General features: G+C 37.8%; 1 protein-coding gene across 4 annotated transcripts in view; it reads left to right on the forward strand.

The window, feature by feature from the left end:
* DMD (dystrophin) overlaps positions 1-21,178 on the forward strand; it is a gene marked incomplete at both ends in the record, with an annotated part of 1,339,794 nt that overhangs the window by 587,222 nt on the left and 731,394 nt on the right. For all 4 annotated transcript variants that reach the window (XM_082008889.1, XM_082008891.1, XM_082008888.1 and 1 more), the window contains 5 exons: positions 1,373-1,528; positions 5,647-5,817; positions 10,340-10,522; positions 12,056-12,190; positions 12,960-13,109. In XM_082008889.1, the coding sequence (XP_081865015.1) occupies positions 1,373-1,528; positions 5,647-5,817; positions 10,340-10,522; positions 12,056-12,190; positions 12,960-13,109 (795 nt within the window). The remainder of the gene's footprint in view (positions 1-1,372; positions 1,529-5,646; positions 5,818-10,339; positions 10,523-12,055; positions 12,191-12,959; positions 13,110-21,178) is intronic.

Here is a 21,178-nt window from a genome sequence, read left to right on the forward strand (position 1 = left end):
GAACCTCCGACATTTCCTGGATTTGAAGGGAAATTCTGTTAAAAATGGGAAACTTTAATACAGAGAGGAGGCATACAGTGGCTGTATCATTATGTAATTAGAGCAGGAGCTTGCAGCAAATAATAAGTTAGTTGCCTCTTAAGATAAATTTTTGTTTATTTTGTTGAGTTTACAAACATTGCATGTGCATTTGTTATAAGCTGTATAATCCGTGCCAGAAGATCTTTTTCTGTATCTATTATTCACACATGATATCTAGGCTTTTCTGACTGTACTAAAAGAACTTACAGGTATTGTGAGTTATATGCTTTTTTTTTCCACTAAACTTACAAGTTCCAGGATTTTGTCCCAGCAGAATTTTAAAGCATTATGAAGTATTGATACGTCCATCACAGGGTTTACAAATTCTTCTGCCTGTCCCAACAGAGTGTTTATAAGTGCAGTGAATCTTGTAATCCATGATGGTCCCTGTCTATATGTTTAGAACAGTTCTATAAATGTTCTAGCAGGATGTATAAATATTATGAAACATACATATTGATCTTACAGAGCTACGAGCTCCTCAGACTTTCTCTCCTACCCTTTATTTAAATAAAAATGGTTGTAAATTACATAGGGTAACTCTTATACTCTGCAGAGTTGTAAGTTACATGTAACTCCTTTATAATGTCACCTGAATTTATGAAGAGTTTGCACAAATATTAGCCATTACTGTCAGATATATAATAAAGCTACCAAAATCTTCATCATCATTTCTGTGTTTTCACTTCCAGCCTTTTCTACAGTGTAGGACACCCAGGTAACATCTGCAGCACTGAAGAAGACCTTAGGAAATTAAGTTGGAGGTGGCAGTTCAAAACTACCTCAGGCCTTAAATAATATTCAACCACAAATATAATTCTAATAGCTAGGCATAACCAGGGAATATCACCATTCAGATAATTTTAAGGAAGTTATCAAGTGATTTATCATTCCAAGGGTAATGTTGGTATAGTTAATACGGATTCACAAAAAATTTTCCACCATTATGATGGGATGCTCTTGTGCAAATGTGAAGAAAAGATCTAGATGTTGTCATAGATACATGTAATATAACACTATACATGTATGTATCTATATAGTATATACATAACATTTAAAACATTCTATTATATATTTTGCAAATGAACTTTATCTGATATAGAATAGCTTACCACATTACAGCTGCTCATTCCTTTTTTATTTATTTTCATAGTTAAGTCTGTAAATTTTGCTCATTTGACTGGAGATGTGGAACACAGACATGTCAGAATCTCATGTAGACATGTTTTGATAGGGATAGAGTATCTGAAAATTTGTGTGAATGCTGCCTAATCTTCTGCTATTGCTCTAGGCTCTAGTAAATGATATCCAGACAATCCAGCCCAGTTTGAACAGTGTTAATGAGACCGGGAAGAAAATGAAGACTGAAGCAGAGCCAGAATTTGCTTCCAGAATAGAGACAGAACTAAAGGATCTCAATGTTCAATGGGAACATATTTGTCAACAGGTACCAAGTCTCCTGCTATGACTGGTTCATTTTAACTTAATAATCAGATTTCTCATCAGCAGAATTTATCCTTCTATGAATATCCAGTAGAAATTAAGTTAAATTTAGATATATTTGGTTCACAGTCATTAAACTTCTATTTTAGAAATTTTATTTAGCATGTAAAAATCCATGTAAAGTATGTATCTTTATATTATAATGCAATATCTTACTATTTTTATAACAAATTGATATTTTAATATCTTAGATCTTAACAACAATGTTATTTATGGTTCCTGCAAAACTAGCCTTCTGAAAGTGGTATATAGGCATTTGCCAAAAAATCAAGTTCTGTATTTAGTCTGTTAAATTTTATTTTGCATGGTCATACTTGCATGTCATTACTCTAGATGAAATAAGAAGCAGTAAAGAATTCAGAATTCAGTAACTTGGAATTAAGAGTATGTGCACGTATGCATGTGTGTAAATTACAGTCGTTGGTGGTCACATGAATTTGAGAGAATGGGGCATAACAAGAAAAGACAGTTGTTTTAATTAAAAGATATTCTTAATAAATCATTTGACAGATTAAAGAAGATAACAGTTACTATTATTTCATTGATGGCATTTGGATTCTTATTCTTTATGACAGTTCAAAGGAAACATCTTTCATGTATTATTTTTACTTTTTTTCTACTAGCTTATTCTGTTGTCTATTTTTTAACATATATTTGCATAACAGTTTATGCAAATGGTTAAAAAACATTACCTTTCAAGGTGGTGTAATGTTTTCTAAAATTACCATTCTTCAATTCACATGTGAAAAATAGCCTCCTTGTATTTTCCTGCTAAACATAGTTATCAAAAGTTGATCTTTAAAACCTGTAAGGCATATTATTGATCCATTCCTGTAGTCTCTTCCCTTTGACTATTGTGGACTTCCTATTTCCTTTTTTTGGTAATATTAATGTCAGCTATCTTTGCATTTCTCTCCCAGAAATGTCAAGTGATGAGTTTAGAAGTCTGACTTCCCTGAAAATATCCCTGTAATATTTCCACTCAATGCACAGCATAAATTATTGCCTCTCAGCAAGCATTTCTAACACAACTTCTTCAGTAATAGCTATTATCACAGAATCATTTAGGTTGGAAAAGACCTTTAAGATCATTCAATCCAAACATTAAACTAGCACTGCCAGGTCCATCACTAAACCATGTCCCTAAGCACCACGTCTACACATCTTTTAAACGCCGCCAGAGATGGTGACTCAACCACTTCCCTGAGCAGCTTGTTCCAATGCTTGACAACCCTTTTGGTGAAAAATTTTTTCCTTATACCCAGTCTAAACCTCTCCTGGCACAACTTGAGGTTTTTTCCCGTTGTTCTATCGCTGGTTACTTGGGAGAAGAGACTAACACCCACCTCACCACAACCCCCTTTCAGGTAGTTGTAGAGAGCGATAAGGTCTCCCCTCAGCCTCCTCTTCTCCAGACTAAACAACCCCAGTTCCCTCAGCCGATCCCCTTAAGACTTGTGCTCCAGCCCCCTCACCAGCTTCGTTGCCCTTCTCTGGACATGCTCCAGCAACTCAACGTCCTTCTTGCAGTGAGGGGCCCAAAACTGAACACAGGATTTGAGGTGTGGCCTCACCAGTGTCAAGTACAGGCCAGGACGCTGTTGGCCTTCTTGGCCACCTGGGCACACTGCTGGCTCATGTTCAGCCGGCTCTCAACCAGCACCCCCAGGTCCTTTTCCTCTGGGCTGCTTTCCAGCCACTCTTCCCCAAGCCTGTAGCATTACATGGGGTTATTGTGACCCAAGTGCAGGACCCAAGCTTTGTTGAACATCATACAGTTGACCTCTGCCCATCGATCCAGTCTGTCCAGATCCTTCTGCAGAGCCTTCCTTCCCTCAAGCAGATTAACACTCCCATCCAACTTGGTGTCGTCTGCAAAATTTACTGAGGGTGCACTGAATGCCCTCATCCAGATTATTGATAAAAATATTAAATACTGTGCCCTGGCGAACACCACTTCTGACTGGTGACTAACTAGATGTAACTCCGTTCACCACCACTTTTGGGCCCGACCATCCAGCCAGTTTTTTACCCAGTAAACAGTACACCCATCTAAGCTATGAGCAGCCAGTTTCTCCAGGAGAGTGCTGTGGGAAACTGTGTCAAAGGCTTTACTAAAGTCTAAGTAGACAACATCCAGAGCCTTTCCCTCATCCACTAAGTGGGTCACCTTGTCACAGAAGAAGATCAGTTTGGTCAAGCAGGACCTGCCTTTCATGAACCTGTGCTGACTGGGCCTGATCACCTGGTTGTCCTGTACATGCCATATGATGGCACTCAAGATGACCTGCTCCATAACCTTCCCTAGCACCAAGGTCAGACTGACGGGCCTTTAGTTCCCCAGATGCTCCTTCCAGACCTTCTTGTAGATGGGCATCACATTTGCTAACTTCCAATCAACTGGGACCTCCCCGGTTAACCGCACCTGTTGACAAATGATGGAAAGTGGCTTGGTGAGCACTTCTGCCAGTTCCCTCACTACCCTTGGGTGGATACCATCTGGCCCCTTAGACTTGTGTGTGTCTAAGCAGTGTAGCAGGTCCTAACCATTTCCTACTTGGATTATGGGGGCTTCATTCTGCTCCCCATCCCTGCCTTACAGCTAAGGGGGCTGGGTGTCCAGAGAACAACTGGTCTTATGGTTGCTTTTACTGGCAAAGAAGGCATTAAGTACCTCAGTCTTTTCCTCATTCTTTGTTGCTGTTTCCACCCCGCATTTGATAAAGGGTCAAGATTCTCCTTAGTCCTCCTTTTGTTGCTAAGTATTTATAGAAATCTTTTTTGTTCTCTTTTATGGCAGTAGCCAGATTAAGTTCTGGCTGGGCTTTAGCCCTTCTGATTTTCTCCCTGAATAACCTCACAACATCCTTGTAGTCCTTCTGAGTGGTGTGCTCCTTCTTCCAAAGGTCATGAACTCTCCTTCTATTCCTGAGTTCCAGTCAAAGCTCAGGCAGGCTGGCCTGTCTTCTTCCCAGTTGGCTCATCTTTTGGCACATGCTGATGGCCTGCTCCTGCAACTTTAGGATACCCTTCTTGAAAAATGTACAGCCTTCCTGGACCCCTTTGACCTTCAGGACTGCCTCCCAAAGGGCTCTCTCAACCAGTTTCCTAAACAGGCCAGAATCTGCCCTCTGGAAGTCTGAGTCCTTACTTCTCTGAAAATCGAAAACTCTATCATTTCATAATTGCTATGCCATCGCTATTAAAACACATGAGTAGTAAATATAAAAATCCATTTGGTGTGTGGGGATTTCTTGAAAGGATTTGGAAAAGTCAACTTGAGTTGATACACAAGCCCTTAATAGGACTGTGAGAGCTAACAATTGGCATTCAGATACTCTTTTCAAGTTTCTTGCGATTACCCTGGTGCTGTGACTGAGGAAGAGGCAATTTTGCAGAGCTACATATGGTTCTGCTTTTATATTTGTTGAACATCACCTTTTTATTGTTACTCTGTTTTGTTCTGTAAAACAACATTTGTATAGAACAATATTTATGTTTAAGAGCCAGTCCTCAAGGATGGGCCACAAAAACAGTAACAGTCAGAAGAACCAAATATTAAGACACAATTCCTCCCAATTACACCAAAAATAACATGTTCTGAAGTAGCATCACAGTGCAGGACATCAGAGTGATCAGCTCTGCATACCCAACTTTGAAAAATGGCACCAGTGCAACTAGCTGGTTTTGTTGCAAACTTCTTTATAATGTTGTAAGATGGCTCAGCCAATGGTTCAATCAGTTATGGACAGTTCAATAAGTTGATGCACAATTCATAGAATTATAGAATGGTTTGGGTTAGACGGGATCTTAAAGATCATCTAGTTCTAGCTCTATACATGAGCTATGTAACGTAAGTTATATGACCCTTATATAGTGATCCTGGGTGATGTTTTTTTCAGATTTGTTATTTGATGATCTGTCTAATTTCTTATTAATACCTGCCTAATTACAGCAATGTTATTAGTATAAGATTTAATTTTGTTCTTTTCAGGCTAAAATATTGTCCAGTTTGTACAGTAGCCTTGTTTGAAGTACCATGTACTGTTTTCTTTCTTAAAGGCCTATGCTAAGAAGGCAGCATTAAAAGGTGGTTTGGATAAGACTGTGAGTCTCAGAAAAGATTTGTCAGAAATGCATGAATGGATAACGCAAGCTGAGGAAGAATATCTGGAAAGAGATTTTGAGTATAAAACACCTGATGAATTACAGAAAGCTGTTGAGGAACTGAAGGTAAAAGACGAACTAATTCCTTGCACTGTGTTTGAAGTTCTTTTTGAAGTTTTTGTTGTAAAGCAAGTCTACTCTTTCATTTAGAAAGGTGCCTTTTGAGATCTACTTGTTAGCCTTAAATTTAAAGAAGTAAGTGTCTTGAAGTAATTTCTGTTTGGAATATGTTGGAAGATATTAAATCTTTCCGAATACTGCATTACTTTTTTTTGTTTGCTTTATTGGATACTTGATTTTGATGCAACTTCAATGTTCTTTTACTTAAGAAATAATTCCTAAGAATCAGATGTTAGCAGCAGTTAGCTGATAGAGTGAAATCAGTTTTATGTCTTTTTATATTAGAGAGAGAAAAGATTTAGTACTTCAGGGTGCATATTGGTATGTACTAAGTAAGCATGATTTATTATTTTATTTATTTAATTCAGCAACATAGGAAGAGTAAATTTTTTGTCTCAAGTAAATAATGTTTATTGTTCTTTCATGTGGGATGAATAATGCCTTTGGACAAAAAAACACTAATTCGTGATACATGCTCAAATATATTGTTGCTCAGCCACTGGATGTGGGCTTTATTTTTATTTCATGGGTGAATTGTTTGGCCTGTGCTATTCAGGAAGTCAGATTATATGGCCTTAACAATCTATCCAACACTTTGTTTGGATAGACTCTTCATTGTCCATAGGATTTTGCCAGTGTTTGAGATTATCTGACCATGCAACTGATAATCTCTTTATTTACTGACAGAAATGACTTGATGCTAGCCAGAATATACAGAATATATGGAAAGATATGGAACAAGTTTGATTCATTGTAAATGAGACAAATATGTCAAAAGTAAACATCTGCTCTAGAGATACAGTTCTTTTTTTGTAATTAAATAACAAAACTCAAATTTATACGTTGCACTGCATAATCAAATAGGTTAAATGTACAGTTTTAGACAACTCCCATGGATTTCCTAGTGAATATTCTGTACTTCCAGCTGAAGTAGAGGGACGTTCAAAATGTGACACCTTGACCTATGCAGATAACAAGATCATTTGTCATGCCTCCCTTCACCTGCTCCTGACGATTCTTTTCCCTGAAGGCAGGCAGCCACCTCTCCTGTCACACAACCGGCAAAATCTGGACCAGTACTCTTTGTTCACCCTGCAGCCCATTTCTTCCTACAGCTAGGAAAGAGGAAAGCCAAGAGCAAACTAGTAAGCTTTCTCTGGCAATGACAGCCTGATCCCAGTTATTCTGGTTTATGGAATTCCTCAAACCCAGAGAGAAAGAAGGGTGTTGGGAACAAGGTTTGATTTCTGTGTCTTCAGGCCAGGAAACTCTCATCTTAAATTTCTGTGAAGACCAGTACACACTGATGACACTGTGTACCATCACTCTGTTTTCAGTAGTGCTATGACTCCAGTCATAGATACCATCCCATTGTAAGTTGTTAGAGGAAACAATGCTAGATATGACAATCTTATATGTCATTAATGAGGCAGCAGAATAAGGGGGAGAGCAAAAGGTGGAAGAAGACAGATGGGAATTAGATTGACCAATTGTTGTGGCTACATAGGCTAAAATAGGGAAAAGGTGGCAGATTGGTTGTTCCAGATTAGTTACATAAGATTTTTTAATTATTGGTTTTAATTCACTATTCATTTGTGGTTCTGTGTCCCTCAGATCTTTCTTTCCTGTGTCTGTCCCCTGTTAAACTTCTCTACCTAAGTTCTTAACATTGAAAGTGCTTGTTGGGACACTGCTCTTTTTTCACTTTCTCCTCTCTTCATATTAGGTTCGTGTTCACTGGAGGTGAATAATAATGTTGATTTTTCTACCTCTGTAAAGTGAGAGAATGAAATCAACATTAATACTCTGATAAAAGTGTAAAATAGACACTGGAGAAAGATTATTTTCTGAATTTCTTTTTAAATGCAAGTTAATAAAACTATCAAGATGAGGAAAGTAAGAAGTATTTTCATTTTTTTCTGTCTTGCTGCTTGTCATTCAAAGAATCATAGAAACATAAAATAGTTTGCACTGGAAGGAACCATTAAAGGTCATCTAGCCCAACCCCCCTGCAATGAGCGGGGACATCTTCAACTAGACCAGGTTGTTCAGAGCCCCATCCAACCTGACCTTGAATGTTTCCAGCAAAGGGGCATCCACCACCTCTCTGGGCATCCTGTGCCAGTGTTTCACCACCCTCATTGTGAAAAATTTCTTCCTTACATCTAGTTGAAATCTCCCCTCTTTTAGTTTAAAACCGTTACAGTTCATACCACTTCACTTACTGTTCTGTCCCATCACAACAAGCCCTGCTTGTTGTCTGTCCCCACCTTTCTTCTAAGCTCTCTTTAAGAACTGGAAGGCTGCAAGAGTCTTCTCTTCTCCAGGCTGAACAACCCCAGCCTTTTTTCATAGGATAGGTGTTCCATCCTTCTGATCATTTTTGTGACCCTCCTCTGGACCCGCTCCAACAGGTCCATGTCTTTCCTGTGCTGAGGGCTCCAGAGCTGAACACAGGACTCCAGGTGGGGTCTTACCAGAGCGGAGTAGAGGGGCAGAATCCCCTCCCTTGACCTGCTGGCCACGCTGCTTTGCATGCAGCCTTTGTTGGCCTTCTGGGCTGCGAGCGCACATTGCTGGCTCATGTCCAGCTTTTCATCCGCCAGTACCCTCAAGTCCTTCTTGCCAAGGTTGCTCTCGATCCCTTCATCCCCCAGCTGGTATTGATGCCGGGGGTTGCCCCAACCCAGGTGCAGGACCCTGCACTTGGCCTTGTTGAACCTCATGAGGTTCACATGAGCCCATTTCTCAAGCTTGTCCAGGTCCCTCTGGATGGCATCCTGTCCCTTAGGCATGTCAACCGCACCACTCAGCTTGGTGTCATCTGCAAACTTGACAAGGGTGCACTCGATCACACTATGTCATTGATGAAGATATTAAAGAGTACTGGTCCCAGTACAGACCCCTGTGAGACACCGTTTGTCACCACTCTCCATCTGACATTGAGACATTGATCACTTCCCTCTGGATGCGACCATCCAACCAATTCCTCATCCGACCAACAGTCCACCCATCAAATCCATCTCTCTCCAATTTAGAGAGCAGGATGCTGTGTGAGGCCTTACAGAAGTCCAGATAGATGACATCAGTAGCTCTTCCCTTGTCCACTGATGTGGTCACTCCATCATAGAAGGCCACTAGGTTGGTCAGGCAGGACTTGCCCTTGGTGTAGCCATGCTGACTGTCTCAAATCACCTCCCTGTCCTCCATGTGCCTTAGCATAGTTTCTAGGAGAATCTGTTCCATGATCTTCCCAGGCACAGAGGTGAGGTTGACAGGTCAGTAGTTCCCAAGGTCCTCCTTGCTACCCTTTTTAAAAATGGGTGCAATGTTTCCCTTTTTCCAGACACCAGGGACTGCATTAGCTAACTCCTTCAGGACTCTGGGTTGCATTTCATCAGGTCCCATAGACTTTCCTCAGGTGGTCTTGAACCTGATCTTCTCTTGCACTGTGAGGGACTTTGCTCCTCCAGTCCCTGCTCCTGCAGTCCATCCACTTGAGAGATGTGGGAAGAGACACTGCCAGTGAAGAACGAGGCAAAGAAGTCGTTGACTACCTCAGCCTTCTTCTCGTCCATTGTTGCCAGTTTGTCAGTCTTGCTCGTGAAATGGGGTACACTTTCTTTGATCTTCCTTTTCTGGCTGACATACCTGTAGAAGCCCTTCTTAATTATTCTTTGCACCCCTTGCTAACTTCAACTCCAGCCATGCCTTGGCCTTCCTGACCCCATCCCTACACAACCGGGCAGCATCCCTGTACTCATCCCAGGATACCTATCCCTGCTTCCATTGCCTGTGCATTTTCTTCTTGTCCTTTACTTTTGACCAGCAGGTCTCTAGTCAGCCTGGTCAGCCACTCAGCTGGTCTCTTGCCTTCCATTCCTGCTTTCTTACACCTGGGGATCAAGAGCTCTTGTGCTCTATGGAAAGCGTCCTTAAAGATCTGCCAGCTCTGTTCTGCTCCCTTGTCCCTGAGGGCAGTTTCCCAGGGGGTTTGACTGACTAACTCCCTGAAGAGCTCGAAGTTTGCTTTCCTAAAACTCAGGGTCCTGACTTTACACTTCACCTGACCTGTATCCCTCAGGACTGTGAACTCCACCAGAGCATGATCACTGCAGTCCAGGCTGTCTCTAATCAAGCATTGTCTTGATTGATGTCTCATTGTACCTTCAAAGCAGAGTGCCTGAATTTGTAACACAACAGATTTTTTTCTTTCATTTGTGGTTTATAATGTATTATAGCAAAGATATTCAGAGCATTTCTTGGGGGGAAAAAAAAATACTGAACTGTTCTAGTATTCTGAGAGTTCCAGAAAACTAAATAGTGGTGAGATAATGTTAAATTGTATTGAGTATTGTGTATTGGCAACAAAATAAAAAGTTTTTTTAGATGCATTCAATATTGACTCAGAAAGTCTGGGAATTAAATAGTTCATGTTTTTTTCTTTTTTTTTCTTTTTTTTTTTCAGAGAGCAAAGGAGGAAGCCATACAGAAAGAAGTGAAAGTGAAGCTTATTACTGATTCTGTGAATAATTTTATAGCAAAGGCTCCACCTGCAGCCCATGAGGCTTTGAAAAAGGAACTTGATGTTCTAACTACCAGCTACCAGCGACTCTGCAGCAGACTGAACGGAAAGTGCAAAACTTTGGAGGTTGGGTATCTTTTCAGTCCTTGTATTTATAGCCCTTCTAACTGCAGAAGTAAGGTAGAGGGAAAACATGTATTATCCTGTGGGATCATGAGTAGCCCAAGGCTGTCCTTGCTTTATGAGCTATATACTAAATACCACATCGTATGAGCCATATACCTAAATCTTGTTGAGAATCATATATGCTGGAGAGTTAAATTAAAAGAGAAGCCTCAGACATAGCTCTTAGGTGGGAGACAAAAATGGCTGCTCATGGCTCTTATCCCTCTTGAGATTAAGCCAAGCATCTGGCTTCTGCAGCAACTCTGAGATGTTGTCTTCACCAGCTCCTCTAGCTTTCTTTCTTCCATGGCTAAGGATTTTGATGAAATGGCTCTGAATCTGGACAGATGGTGTTACCTCAGCATGGGAACACCATTTGATCTGCTGGCAAGCTGAATATGTCTCATGCATTTTGAGTTGACCCTGCCATTTTGGCCAGCTCCATTAGATTCTTGCCACAGGACTATTTGCATATTATACACTGGTCACAGTGAATTAGGTATGATTTTTTTGTTGTGAACTAATTTGCAATAGCTAACTTCACACAGGACAATTACATACCTGGGTAAAATTAATCTCCTCTAAATTTCACTGTGCAAAATTAGGTGTGTAGTCTAAGTTGGTAATCTATATTTCCCCTGATCATTGATGTCATTGTTGTGTGATAATATCCATCTATAACCTTCTCCTAGACCAGATTCGTTTGATATGACCAAAGTTAGGTGAGATAAATTGCGCTCTGGGAAACTTGATTTGCAAACAGCCTGGTGCATCTCCAGAAAAATTATATTAACTTCTACTAACAAAAAAAGAACAGTGAAAAGATTATTTATGGGCATTTAAATGTTTTGCATGTGTATAAATTACCATTTTTATCTGCTTATTTGCGTATCTTCAGGCACTGTAAAAATAAAATATTAGACAATAATTTAATGCCAGAAGAATAAAAACTTAATTTCATTTTACAGCACTATGTTTAGTACCCTAGCACTTAAGTGGTCTATAAATTGTACTAAATGTGGTTTAGAATTAATTTCTGTAGAGATTTCTGTCAGAATTCTTGAAAGCTGTGGGTTTAGACATTTTATGAATCTATGCTTTAAGTAATATACAGATTATATAAGCAAGCTAACTACATTTTGTAATAAAAACATAAACTTCTAACATGAGTCTTTGAATATTCTGATAATTGTATATTAAATTTTCTTGTAATATATTAACAGAAAAGCATATAAAGTGGATAATTCATTTTGTGATTTGCAGAAATATTTACATTTCATGTTATAATCAGTGGCTTTACTCTATTTAATCAAAATATTTTGGTTGTGTATAATATCTATTGGAACATATAAATACTGGGAAAAATCAACTATATGGCACACATATCAACCATGTTGTTTTGGGGATGAATCATGCAATGTTTTCAATGTTTTAATAAGTGAAAGTTAGCCACAACATTTTCAATCTCAGTAAACACCTTTTTTTCTCCATCAGGAGGTATGGGCATGTTGGTGTGAATTATTGTCATACTTGGATGCAGAAAATAAATGGTTGAATGAGATTGAATTGAAACTCAAGGCAACTGAAAATATCCAGGGTGGTGCAGAAGAGATTTCTGAGTCTCTGGATGTAAGTGCTGACTTAAATAATATCAGGTCACATGTATTGATATTGTGAATCACATTACATTCAAAACAAACTGTGAATCAACATTAGACATGAGCAAGATGCAGAATATTTGGAAAGTCCTATGTTCTCACTTGATTCAACAAATGAGGTTTTGAATTTGAATCCACCTAAGTGAAACGAGTAATTGAATGTGTTATGCTTGATGTCATAGAGAATTTCTAGTGACAACAAAATACACATTCTTATAAATGTATGGCCTCACTTCAGCCAGTCAAAAAAATATTAAAGACTTCAGAGAGAGCAAGCTTTTATCCTAGCATTGCAATTCTGTTTATTATTACTTAATTTTTATTCATGTAACCTTTCAAATTTGTAGAAATTATGTTAATACTCTTAGTGGATCAAAATACAAAACATTACATTGATAATGCATTTTTGCTGTTGAACTTCATCCATTCAGATACTCAAGTAAATATTTTATTCTTAAGTACACAAACACTCCCACTGAACTCATTGGACATTGTCCACATTTTTTAAATCAAGCACCTGATTTATTGCTTTGCGAAAAATCTTCCTTTGTTTTCTGTGACAAGTACTATAGAACATTAGTTGTCAAGACATGGACATAGATATTTTTATCTTTTTTCTCTACTTCTATTGTGTATGAAATGTGAAGTTTCTTACTTACATTTTTAAGGGGAATTGTGATTGCTCTGGAGAATCTTATTTGCAGAAAGGAAAAAAACCTACTTTTTTGACCTTGTTTCAGTCTTTGGAACGTTTAATGAGACATCCGGAAGATAATCGCAGTCAGATTCGGGAATTGGCTCAGACTTTAACTGATGGTGGAATCTTGGATGAGTTGATCAATGAGAAACTTGAGAAGTTCAATACTCGATGGGAAGAACTTCAGCAGGAGGTATATTTAATAATTGACCTGTCCTCCCATTAAACAGCTGACAGTCTAGTACCAGTAAAAAAAAAAAAAAAAAAAGTTATTTTGTTGTTGTAGTTCCTAAACAGTACACAAAGACTTATTTTAGAAGTGGATGGTTTGTATAGGTGTGGTGGGCCAGCTCTGGTAGATAGCAAAGCACCACAGAGCCGCTTGCTCGCTCCCTACATCTTCTGGTGTGATGGGGGAGAGAATTGGAAAGGCAAAAGGGAAAAAACTCATGGATTGAGATAAATACAATTTAATAAGTGAAAGGAAAAAAAGGAAAAAGGAAGTGATGCAAAACCAACCACTCACCACCAGGAGACTAATGCCAAACAAGTCCCTGAGCAACAGCAATTTTGGAAAAACTCCCTCCCATCACCTTTTTTTGCTGAGCATGGGTCTGTATGGTTCAGAATATCTCTTGGTCAATTCAAGTCAGCTGTCCTGTCTGTGTCCCTTCCCAGCCTCTTGCCCATGCCCAGCCTACTTGCTGGGAGGGGTAGAGTGAAAAAGAGACATCCTTGGCACTGTGCAAGCACTGCTCAGCAACATCTAAGACATCCCCATGTTATCAATACTGTTTTTGGTCAGCAATCCAAAACACAGCACCATATGGACTGCTATGAAAAAAATTAACTCCATCCCAGCCAAAATCAGTACAATAGATAACCCTAAAGTTCCAAAATTGAAGTGACCATATAGTGGATTTAATCTTCAATGGCATATTTAGAGATGCTTTCTCTGACAAAACTCTTATTGAAAAATTCTTCTCCAAATTAAACGAGTAACATTCTCTTATAGATATATTCTTTACTAAACAATAAATAAGAGTCTTTGTATGAATGAAAGATTTTATAAGCATACTTTAATATAGAAACATGTTTAGCACAAGGAAATCCAAATCTAGCGATATGCTAGGTTAGCAGTCTTCGCCACAGATTCCATGAAGAAAATTTTATTAATTCTTTGACAGATCCCACTAGTGAGACAGCATTTTTTTTTGCTGGTAAATCAGTTCAAAACTATGATATGTGTGCATGAATGTTTACTTTTAATACTAAGAGTTTATTTAACATATGTTTGTGTGCATACTAACACTAATTGTGTGTGTATATGTATAATGGCAGGACCAAACAGAATTCACCAAAGAATTTTAAGATAACCAAAGGATACATAAGGAAATAGCTCAACTACTAGTAGTTTACTAGTAACAAAGGTGGGGAAAAACTCTAAGTAAATGCAGAGCAACCCTACAGGACAGAGTTATAAGGCAGTTTAATTATGGAAGTATTCAGTGCAAATACATGAAAAATGATACTCATGGAGGACTTCAGACTTCATATGTAAAACAGTAACTTTTGAGCTATTACTGTTCAGAAGGAAGATCTTTGAGTTATGAAGAGAAATATGAGAAAGATGTCAGTTCAGTACTCGGTGAAGATCAGAAAGTAGTTATTAGGGAAAGACCTACTGAAGGACACAGAGACCCTCTTTATGATTGGATCCAGAACATGTTCAAAGATGCGCTACAAAGCCAATCAAAAATTCATTTTCAATGATTCAATGATTACTCATTTTCAATGATATAAACGATGCACAAGTAAAGATTTTTGGAAAGCATCTGTGTTAGAATGATAACAATTACCATGACAATGATAATGGTTTTGATTCTTTAATGGTGCTTGAAATGAACTTGCTTTTGAAAACAGTGGAAGTAAAAACACTGCAATAGTGTTAAGGAAGGTTCCTCAGCTGTTCTGAGCTGAAACTTGAAGGATGGAGAGGGAAAGAGCCTGGTTCTCTCTACTGACTACCTGGTGGTAGTTCTGGTGCAGTGCGGGCATTCACATAGTCCCATATTGCTGGACAGTGTCATAATGGAAAATTAGACAGTCTGCTCCACAGCTACCTTTTTTTTTTCCCCCTTTTTGCTTTTAAATCTAACTTCTGTTTGAAAGCAGATATATTCCCTGGGATTGTGCTTCTTGGTATCTGTTGCTTTTTTCCTCACTTGGAGGGAAAACTGGAAATATGCAGAAGTTTGTGAAAACGGGACTTTCAAATAGTCTTGCTGAGTGATGGATGAATACTATTCAGTGTTCACAACAACAGACATTAAATCAAAATTCATGCCAGATACAGGGGTTAAATGTGGAAAGTACAACATGAAGATTTTATTTGAAATTCTGGATACAATTTGAATGAGTATATAAGCAAAATATATTAGAAATGTATTCACTGCTTTTCAATTTAATTTAAATATAGACAAAAAAGGGGAGGGGAAGTCCCCTCCCTTCTTTGAAAGCTTGATCTGATATTTCATAGTCAAATACTAATGGTGAGATCTGTATATGAATATCAGAGCTGTAAAGAAACTACTTCAATCACAAGTGACTCAGTCACATTGTTTCTTTACTGTATAGTTTCTACAACAAAATTTTTTATTAATTATTCCACTGAAGTCTCACACATTTTTTTTCAGAGATTCCTGACACTGAATTATCTGTGCTGTTTGTGTAGCCCTGCTGAAATCCAAACAGCGTACACTCTCCTTGCATAAAAATACATTGCAGGCACATAACACTATGCAGCTTGTGTTCAAGGTCACTTCTACTTGAGACAGAGTGATTGGCTATCCTAATGTGGTTAAGTTATTTATTTTTATTTGAATAATCGTGCAGGTAATTACCAAGGTAATTACCAAGCTCATTTGGGCAGAAACTGGTATGTGAAATATTTATTCACTAATAGAGCAACAAAACCACTGCCATATGAGTGATGTTGCAAGGCGGTACAGCATTGCTACTGAGACAGAAATTCATTTTTAAGGGCAGATAATGGCTTTATGTTGGTATGCCTTATGCTTTTGAACATCTGGGGCGGATCAATAAGTGACATATACCCTATCTTTACTTTTCAAGGATTGATTCACTTACAACTCTATATACTGGATCTAAAAAACACTGTTGCCTGAAGAACTTCAAGCTAATATTGCAAGTGGCTGTCATCCCCTGTAATGCTGAAAGTGATTTACATCCTGTGCAGCAAAATTAAAAAATGTCAGTTAGATATTCTTGAGACTATGCTTGCAATAAACTGTATAAAACATTGTTGTTGAGAAGGGTCTTACACTAGATTCAATTTTTATTCTTGGGTACTGCCTCTTAATTCTTTTTAGGACTCCCCTCAAGATTACCCTTTGTTTCTGTCAAAGAGCACCATTCATCATTTGACACAATTTTTCTGTTTTGTTTTCCTCTCAAGAAGAGAAAGAATTCTTCATGCCCCATCCCCACATGATTGCTTTGAAGGTTGCTAAGAGGGCTGCTTTTACAAGTTCTGAGGCACTATCTGTCTGCAGTGATAACCTAAAGAGATAATGAAGTCCTCCTTGGTATAGTTTGCAGGTTTGGAATGCAGTTGATCAAAGATGAATATCACTTTATTGCTGAGAGGTCAGATATTTGTAGCCACTTTAAAAACACACTGTGAAATATTACTAGAATTTGCAGAAGAATTTGTGCTAGCTTGGAGGGTATTAAAAATTCCTGGTCCCAAAAAGAATGTTTTGAATGTTAGAAAAGGTGTTGCTAGTTTAAGTCTAAATACTAAACCACTCTGATTCCAAACAAAAAGTGGAGATCAACACATAAACATTAATTCGATGCAAAATGTACAGTTGTGTTATAATAAATCTCAGGCATAACAATTATAACACCAAGAATGAGGCTAAATTTTAAAGCAATTTAAACAAGTTATGAAGGAATTTAAAAGTTAAATTTTTCTAACTTTTAAGTTTTTAACTTTACCCTGCAGTAACTTTTCTCAATAAATAGAGAGTATAACTGAGCCAAAGAAAAGAACTAACATATTTCTACCTTTCTTGACAGACCCTTTTCCATGAGCTGTAACTTACAAGCTAATTTATGAATTTGCTTCTGCATTTTAAATACATGCACACTGTAGTAAAAGTACTATAATTTTTGAAAGATTTTGTTCTATTTTTTCTCCCACAGCACAACTACTGAGTACTGCCACAACAACAAAACTCTACTTCATTTTAACCATAAAACTCTAACAAATGTCTTTGTAACTACATGTGTGACTAATGTCATTAAATACATAAGATGTATTATTTAAGGAAAAAGTGGTAATATCTATAAATATAGCTTTATAACATTCAATGTCAAAGAATGAGCTATAACCATAAGCAACTGTTTGACCACCTGCAGCTTTCCTGATATTTGATCACCTCTCAGTGCAACCTTTCCCTTAATATGACATTTTATATGGATAATATGCAATGTTACCTTTTCCTGCATTTGCCATTTATCTTTGTTAAATTGTAAACAGATTTATGCAATACCTCATATCATAAAAATTGAATATTATGTTTAATCATAAAAAAACTAAAAATCTCTAAAACCTGAAGACACTTTAATAAAAAATTTAATCCATAAATATTTTTTTCTTTTCTCTTTCATTCTGATAGTGCCTAACAGCAGATTTTTTTGTTTGTTTTTATTTTCCTTAACAGCTGTCAACATTCCACTGGCTCAGAAATAATTAAACAGTTGGTTATTTTCCTGAGATTTCCTATTTAGCAATTAACTGTCAGACACTTCCCTTTAGAGACAAAACCCTTCAGTTTTATTGACTATGATCTGATAGCAGAGCTAGGGCTTCCTGTTAGGTCCTCAGACCCATTTATACACTGCAATGTTAAACAATCTCTTTCTTCCACAGAGTAATTAAAAACCAAAAATCTTTCAGAGAAAAAATTTATAGATATATACAATTTCAACTTTCATGTGTCTTTTAAAAATATGCATATATAGTTTTTCACGTACACAGACATATGTGTTTTAAGGACAAATTTGAAGCTCAGGTTCACAGATATAAGTGTGTAATATGTCTGCCCCTTTTCATAAAGCCCTCTAACACTTACCTCAACCAGTAACTCTCTTTTCCACTGAAAGAGAGGAAGAAGCCTTCTCCGTATTGAATGAGTTGATAAGTATTCTGCAATGCCAGTGATAGTGCCAGGGACCTACTTAGTGAACAGGATTAGGTTTTTGAGTCAGTTGTTTTGAACTGGAGAAATATCTTACATTATATGGGTATATTGTACCTTTTATAAGATTATAGTGAAGACCTTTATGTTACATTTGTTGTGTGAATTGAACAGCGTGAGGGTAGAGGCTTGACTTTAGGTGAGTGTGCAGGATGGGGTCTGTTCCTAGTAGGTAATACAGAAAAAAAAATTAAAGCAGCAATTGTGAAAGTGCCATTTCCCAGCATATTTGGCTGTGTGGTTCTGCTCCTGTTGCCAAAATAATTCCTCTCTTGTACATTGCATTCACATCTTGGTCTGATATCATCCATTCATTCCTCTAAACTCTTCACGGTTTTTGGAAAAGATGTACTTTCACTGCACTTGGAAGCTAGAAAATGTCATACAGGTTCTCAGGCTGTAATCAAATTCTCTCTGAGGACAAGAAAAGGGGAATATTTTGTCTGTGTGTGTGTGTACACATTTACTTTATGTGCACATAAAGATATTGCAAGCATGAATATATATTTATCTGAATTCATATTTGTTTGAAATCCACCCACAAAAATCCAGTCAGACTCAGGCAAGGATTTGTTGTAATTCTTTCTTAACTTTACCTGCTTTAATATTTGATCGATGAGTTTGGGAATGTTTTAATTTTCCCTATTGTATTCTAATATTGATATATATAGTTTTGTTTGATATACATAGTTTCTGCTGATACCAGCACAGAGATGACAATTTTTCAATCACCACATATTTGTCATACAATTTTAAGACTTTTTGTGAGTTTCCATGTGGTGATAACTACTTCATTGCATGCATGCAAGCTGCTCCTGAGGCTGGCAGTAAATTTATCTATGCTTAAGCAAGGGACTAGCTGCAAATAGTTGTTAGCACGGGTCAGCATTTAACAAAGGTTCAAAGCTTCAAGTATTGCTATAAAAATAGCTTTTTTCAAAAGGACTTAGCATCAAATTTGTGTCCAGTATATTGAATTCTGCAGAAAGTGCCAGGCACTTATTTTAATGACTAATAAGCATGGAACTTTCTCAGTGTCTTATTTTAAATGGTGAGCTTCATCAGGACACTGCAGCCCTCAGTATGAATGGACTATGCATGTAGGTTAGTGCTACCAGTTATGCAAAGAGTTAAGTAAAGGCAGAGAGATTTTCTTCCACGCTGTATGGAAGAAAACTTTGACTTTTCAACCCATGGGCTGTAGAAAGCTACTACCCTGTTTCTAGTCTAATGTGTCTTTCAATCTACCCTATAGTGTTGCAAATGCAAAGGTAGAGAGTAACTGTATCTTAGCCAGGCTTACAAATAAGTAGTAAGGAGTGCCAAGGTAAGTGGAAGCTGTGGTTTTTAACCCTACTGCTTTGAACAGGCTGAGAACATTGTAATATAAAATCTCAAATCAGATGAAGGTAAAAGTCATTTAAGTAGCAAATCTTAGTACTGTACTGTGAAGTTACAGTGTTTTAATGGTTCATTTGGTAGGGTGATAATACCTTAGTGGCTCAGGTACTTCCATTAGCATTGACAGCATGGGTCTGATATGTAACGCTGCTCAGTTCCACAGAAGGCTCCTGGAACTGGCAGTGATACAAGTTTATCTGGTCAGCTGTTTTGAAACAGCACAAAGCAGCTTACAATCACAAATATAGTAAATACTGGTTGGATCCCTATCCTTTAACTAAGTCAAACAGCTAGCAAGAATGCTTACAAGGAATAGCCTTTTTCATTTGTTAAATGTGAAGCTCTGTAAGAATCTGAGCTCCATGAAGAAGGTACAGATACATCAAATATTCTCACTGAATTGCTGAGAGCTATTTTTGCTCAAGGCAAGAGTTTCATAATAGGTATGAAATAAAATTAAAGTATAGCTGGCTCACCAAAGAGAAGAAGTGTGATTTGACTTGAAAAATGGCAGGACACCTAGCAATGTTATTTAAAGTGTGCTTGCTTTCTCCCTGCTCCTTCGATTCATGTCAAAGAAAGTTAGTCACTTTATTCTGTGGTCAGCAGTATGGCTGGGCTTGTACAGAGTAAAACTGTATTGCAGTTGAGATTGTTGGTAATTGTTATGTGCTGTGTATAAAGCAGAAACTCTGGTAGGCAGAAGCTGTAGTCTAAGTAAAATACGAGTCTGCAGGTGGACACAGTGACATGGAAGAAAGTACCAGGTTATTTTTTACCTGATAAATATCATATTAAACTGTTACAAATAGTAGTTAAAGCTACCGTGTTCATGTCAAGTGTTTAAATATATGTGTGTCTTAAGGACAACTTGGAAAGATAATTTATTGTTCTGGCTTGGTAAATCATGAAGTGAGCTCCTTTGAAAGGAGCACATCTTTCTCGAAAACAGGATTGTGTACAAGTTGACAGTAGGCAACCCACTGTGGCACTGGTGGTAGGGTAGAAGCAAAAGTCGACTTCCTAGGCTAAAAGACACTATGGTTAGAGTGATAATAGATTGGGCAAATCAACAGACAAGACACAACAGGACAACGATTGGTCTCTTTTTTTTTTCCAGAGTAGGCACTGCCTCTGTTCCAGACAGCTATTTATAGTCCGTATAAGAGAGCTTCTTCTCAAGAGTGTCTTTATCCCTCTCACTTACTGAAGTGGATTGTCTTGGATGGGATTGTGATGACAGTAACCCTATTCTCAGTAAACAAAATCTCTTGAATTATATAATAGGATCAAGAGGACTGCTATGCCTCAGAATGAAAGGCTGCACTATCAGGATGGTTTTATTATACAGCTTTGCCAACTTTCACTCAGCATAGAAATCTTCAATGCATGCATTGGTTTTTCAGGGTCCTACATTTTTTAGAACTTGTCTATGCAATCTGGGGTTTTGTTTGTTTGTGTCTTATATAAAAGAACTGAATGGGTGGCAAAAAGATGCGCAACTTATCATACAAAAAGGTGGATGAGCACAAGTCAGGAGGACTATTTTTGATTCTTAGCCTGCATTTTTGGG

The sequence above is a fragment of the Phaethon aethereus genome, assembly GCF_964289735.1.
Source record: "Phaethon aethereus genome assembly, chromosome: 1".
Classification (NCBI taxonomy): Eukaryota; Metazoa; Chordata; class Aves; order Phaethontiformes; family Phaethontidae; genus Phaethon; species Phaethon aethereus.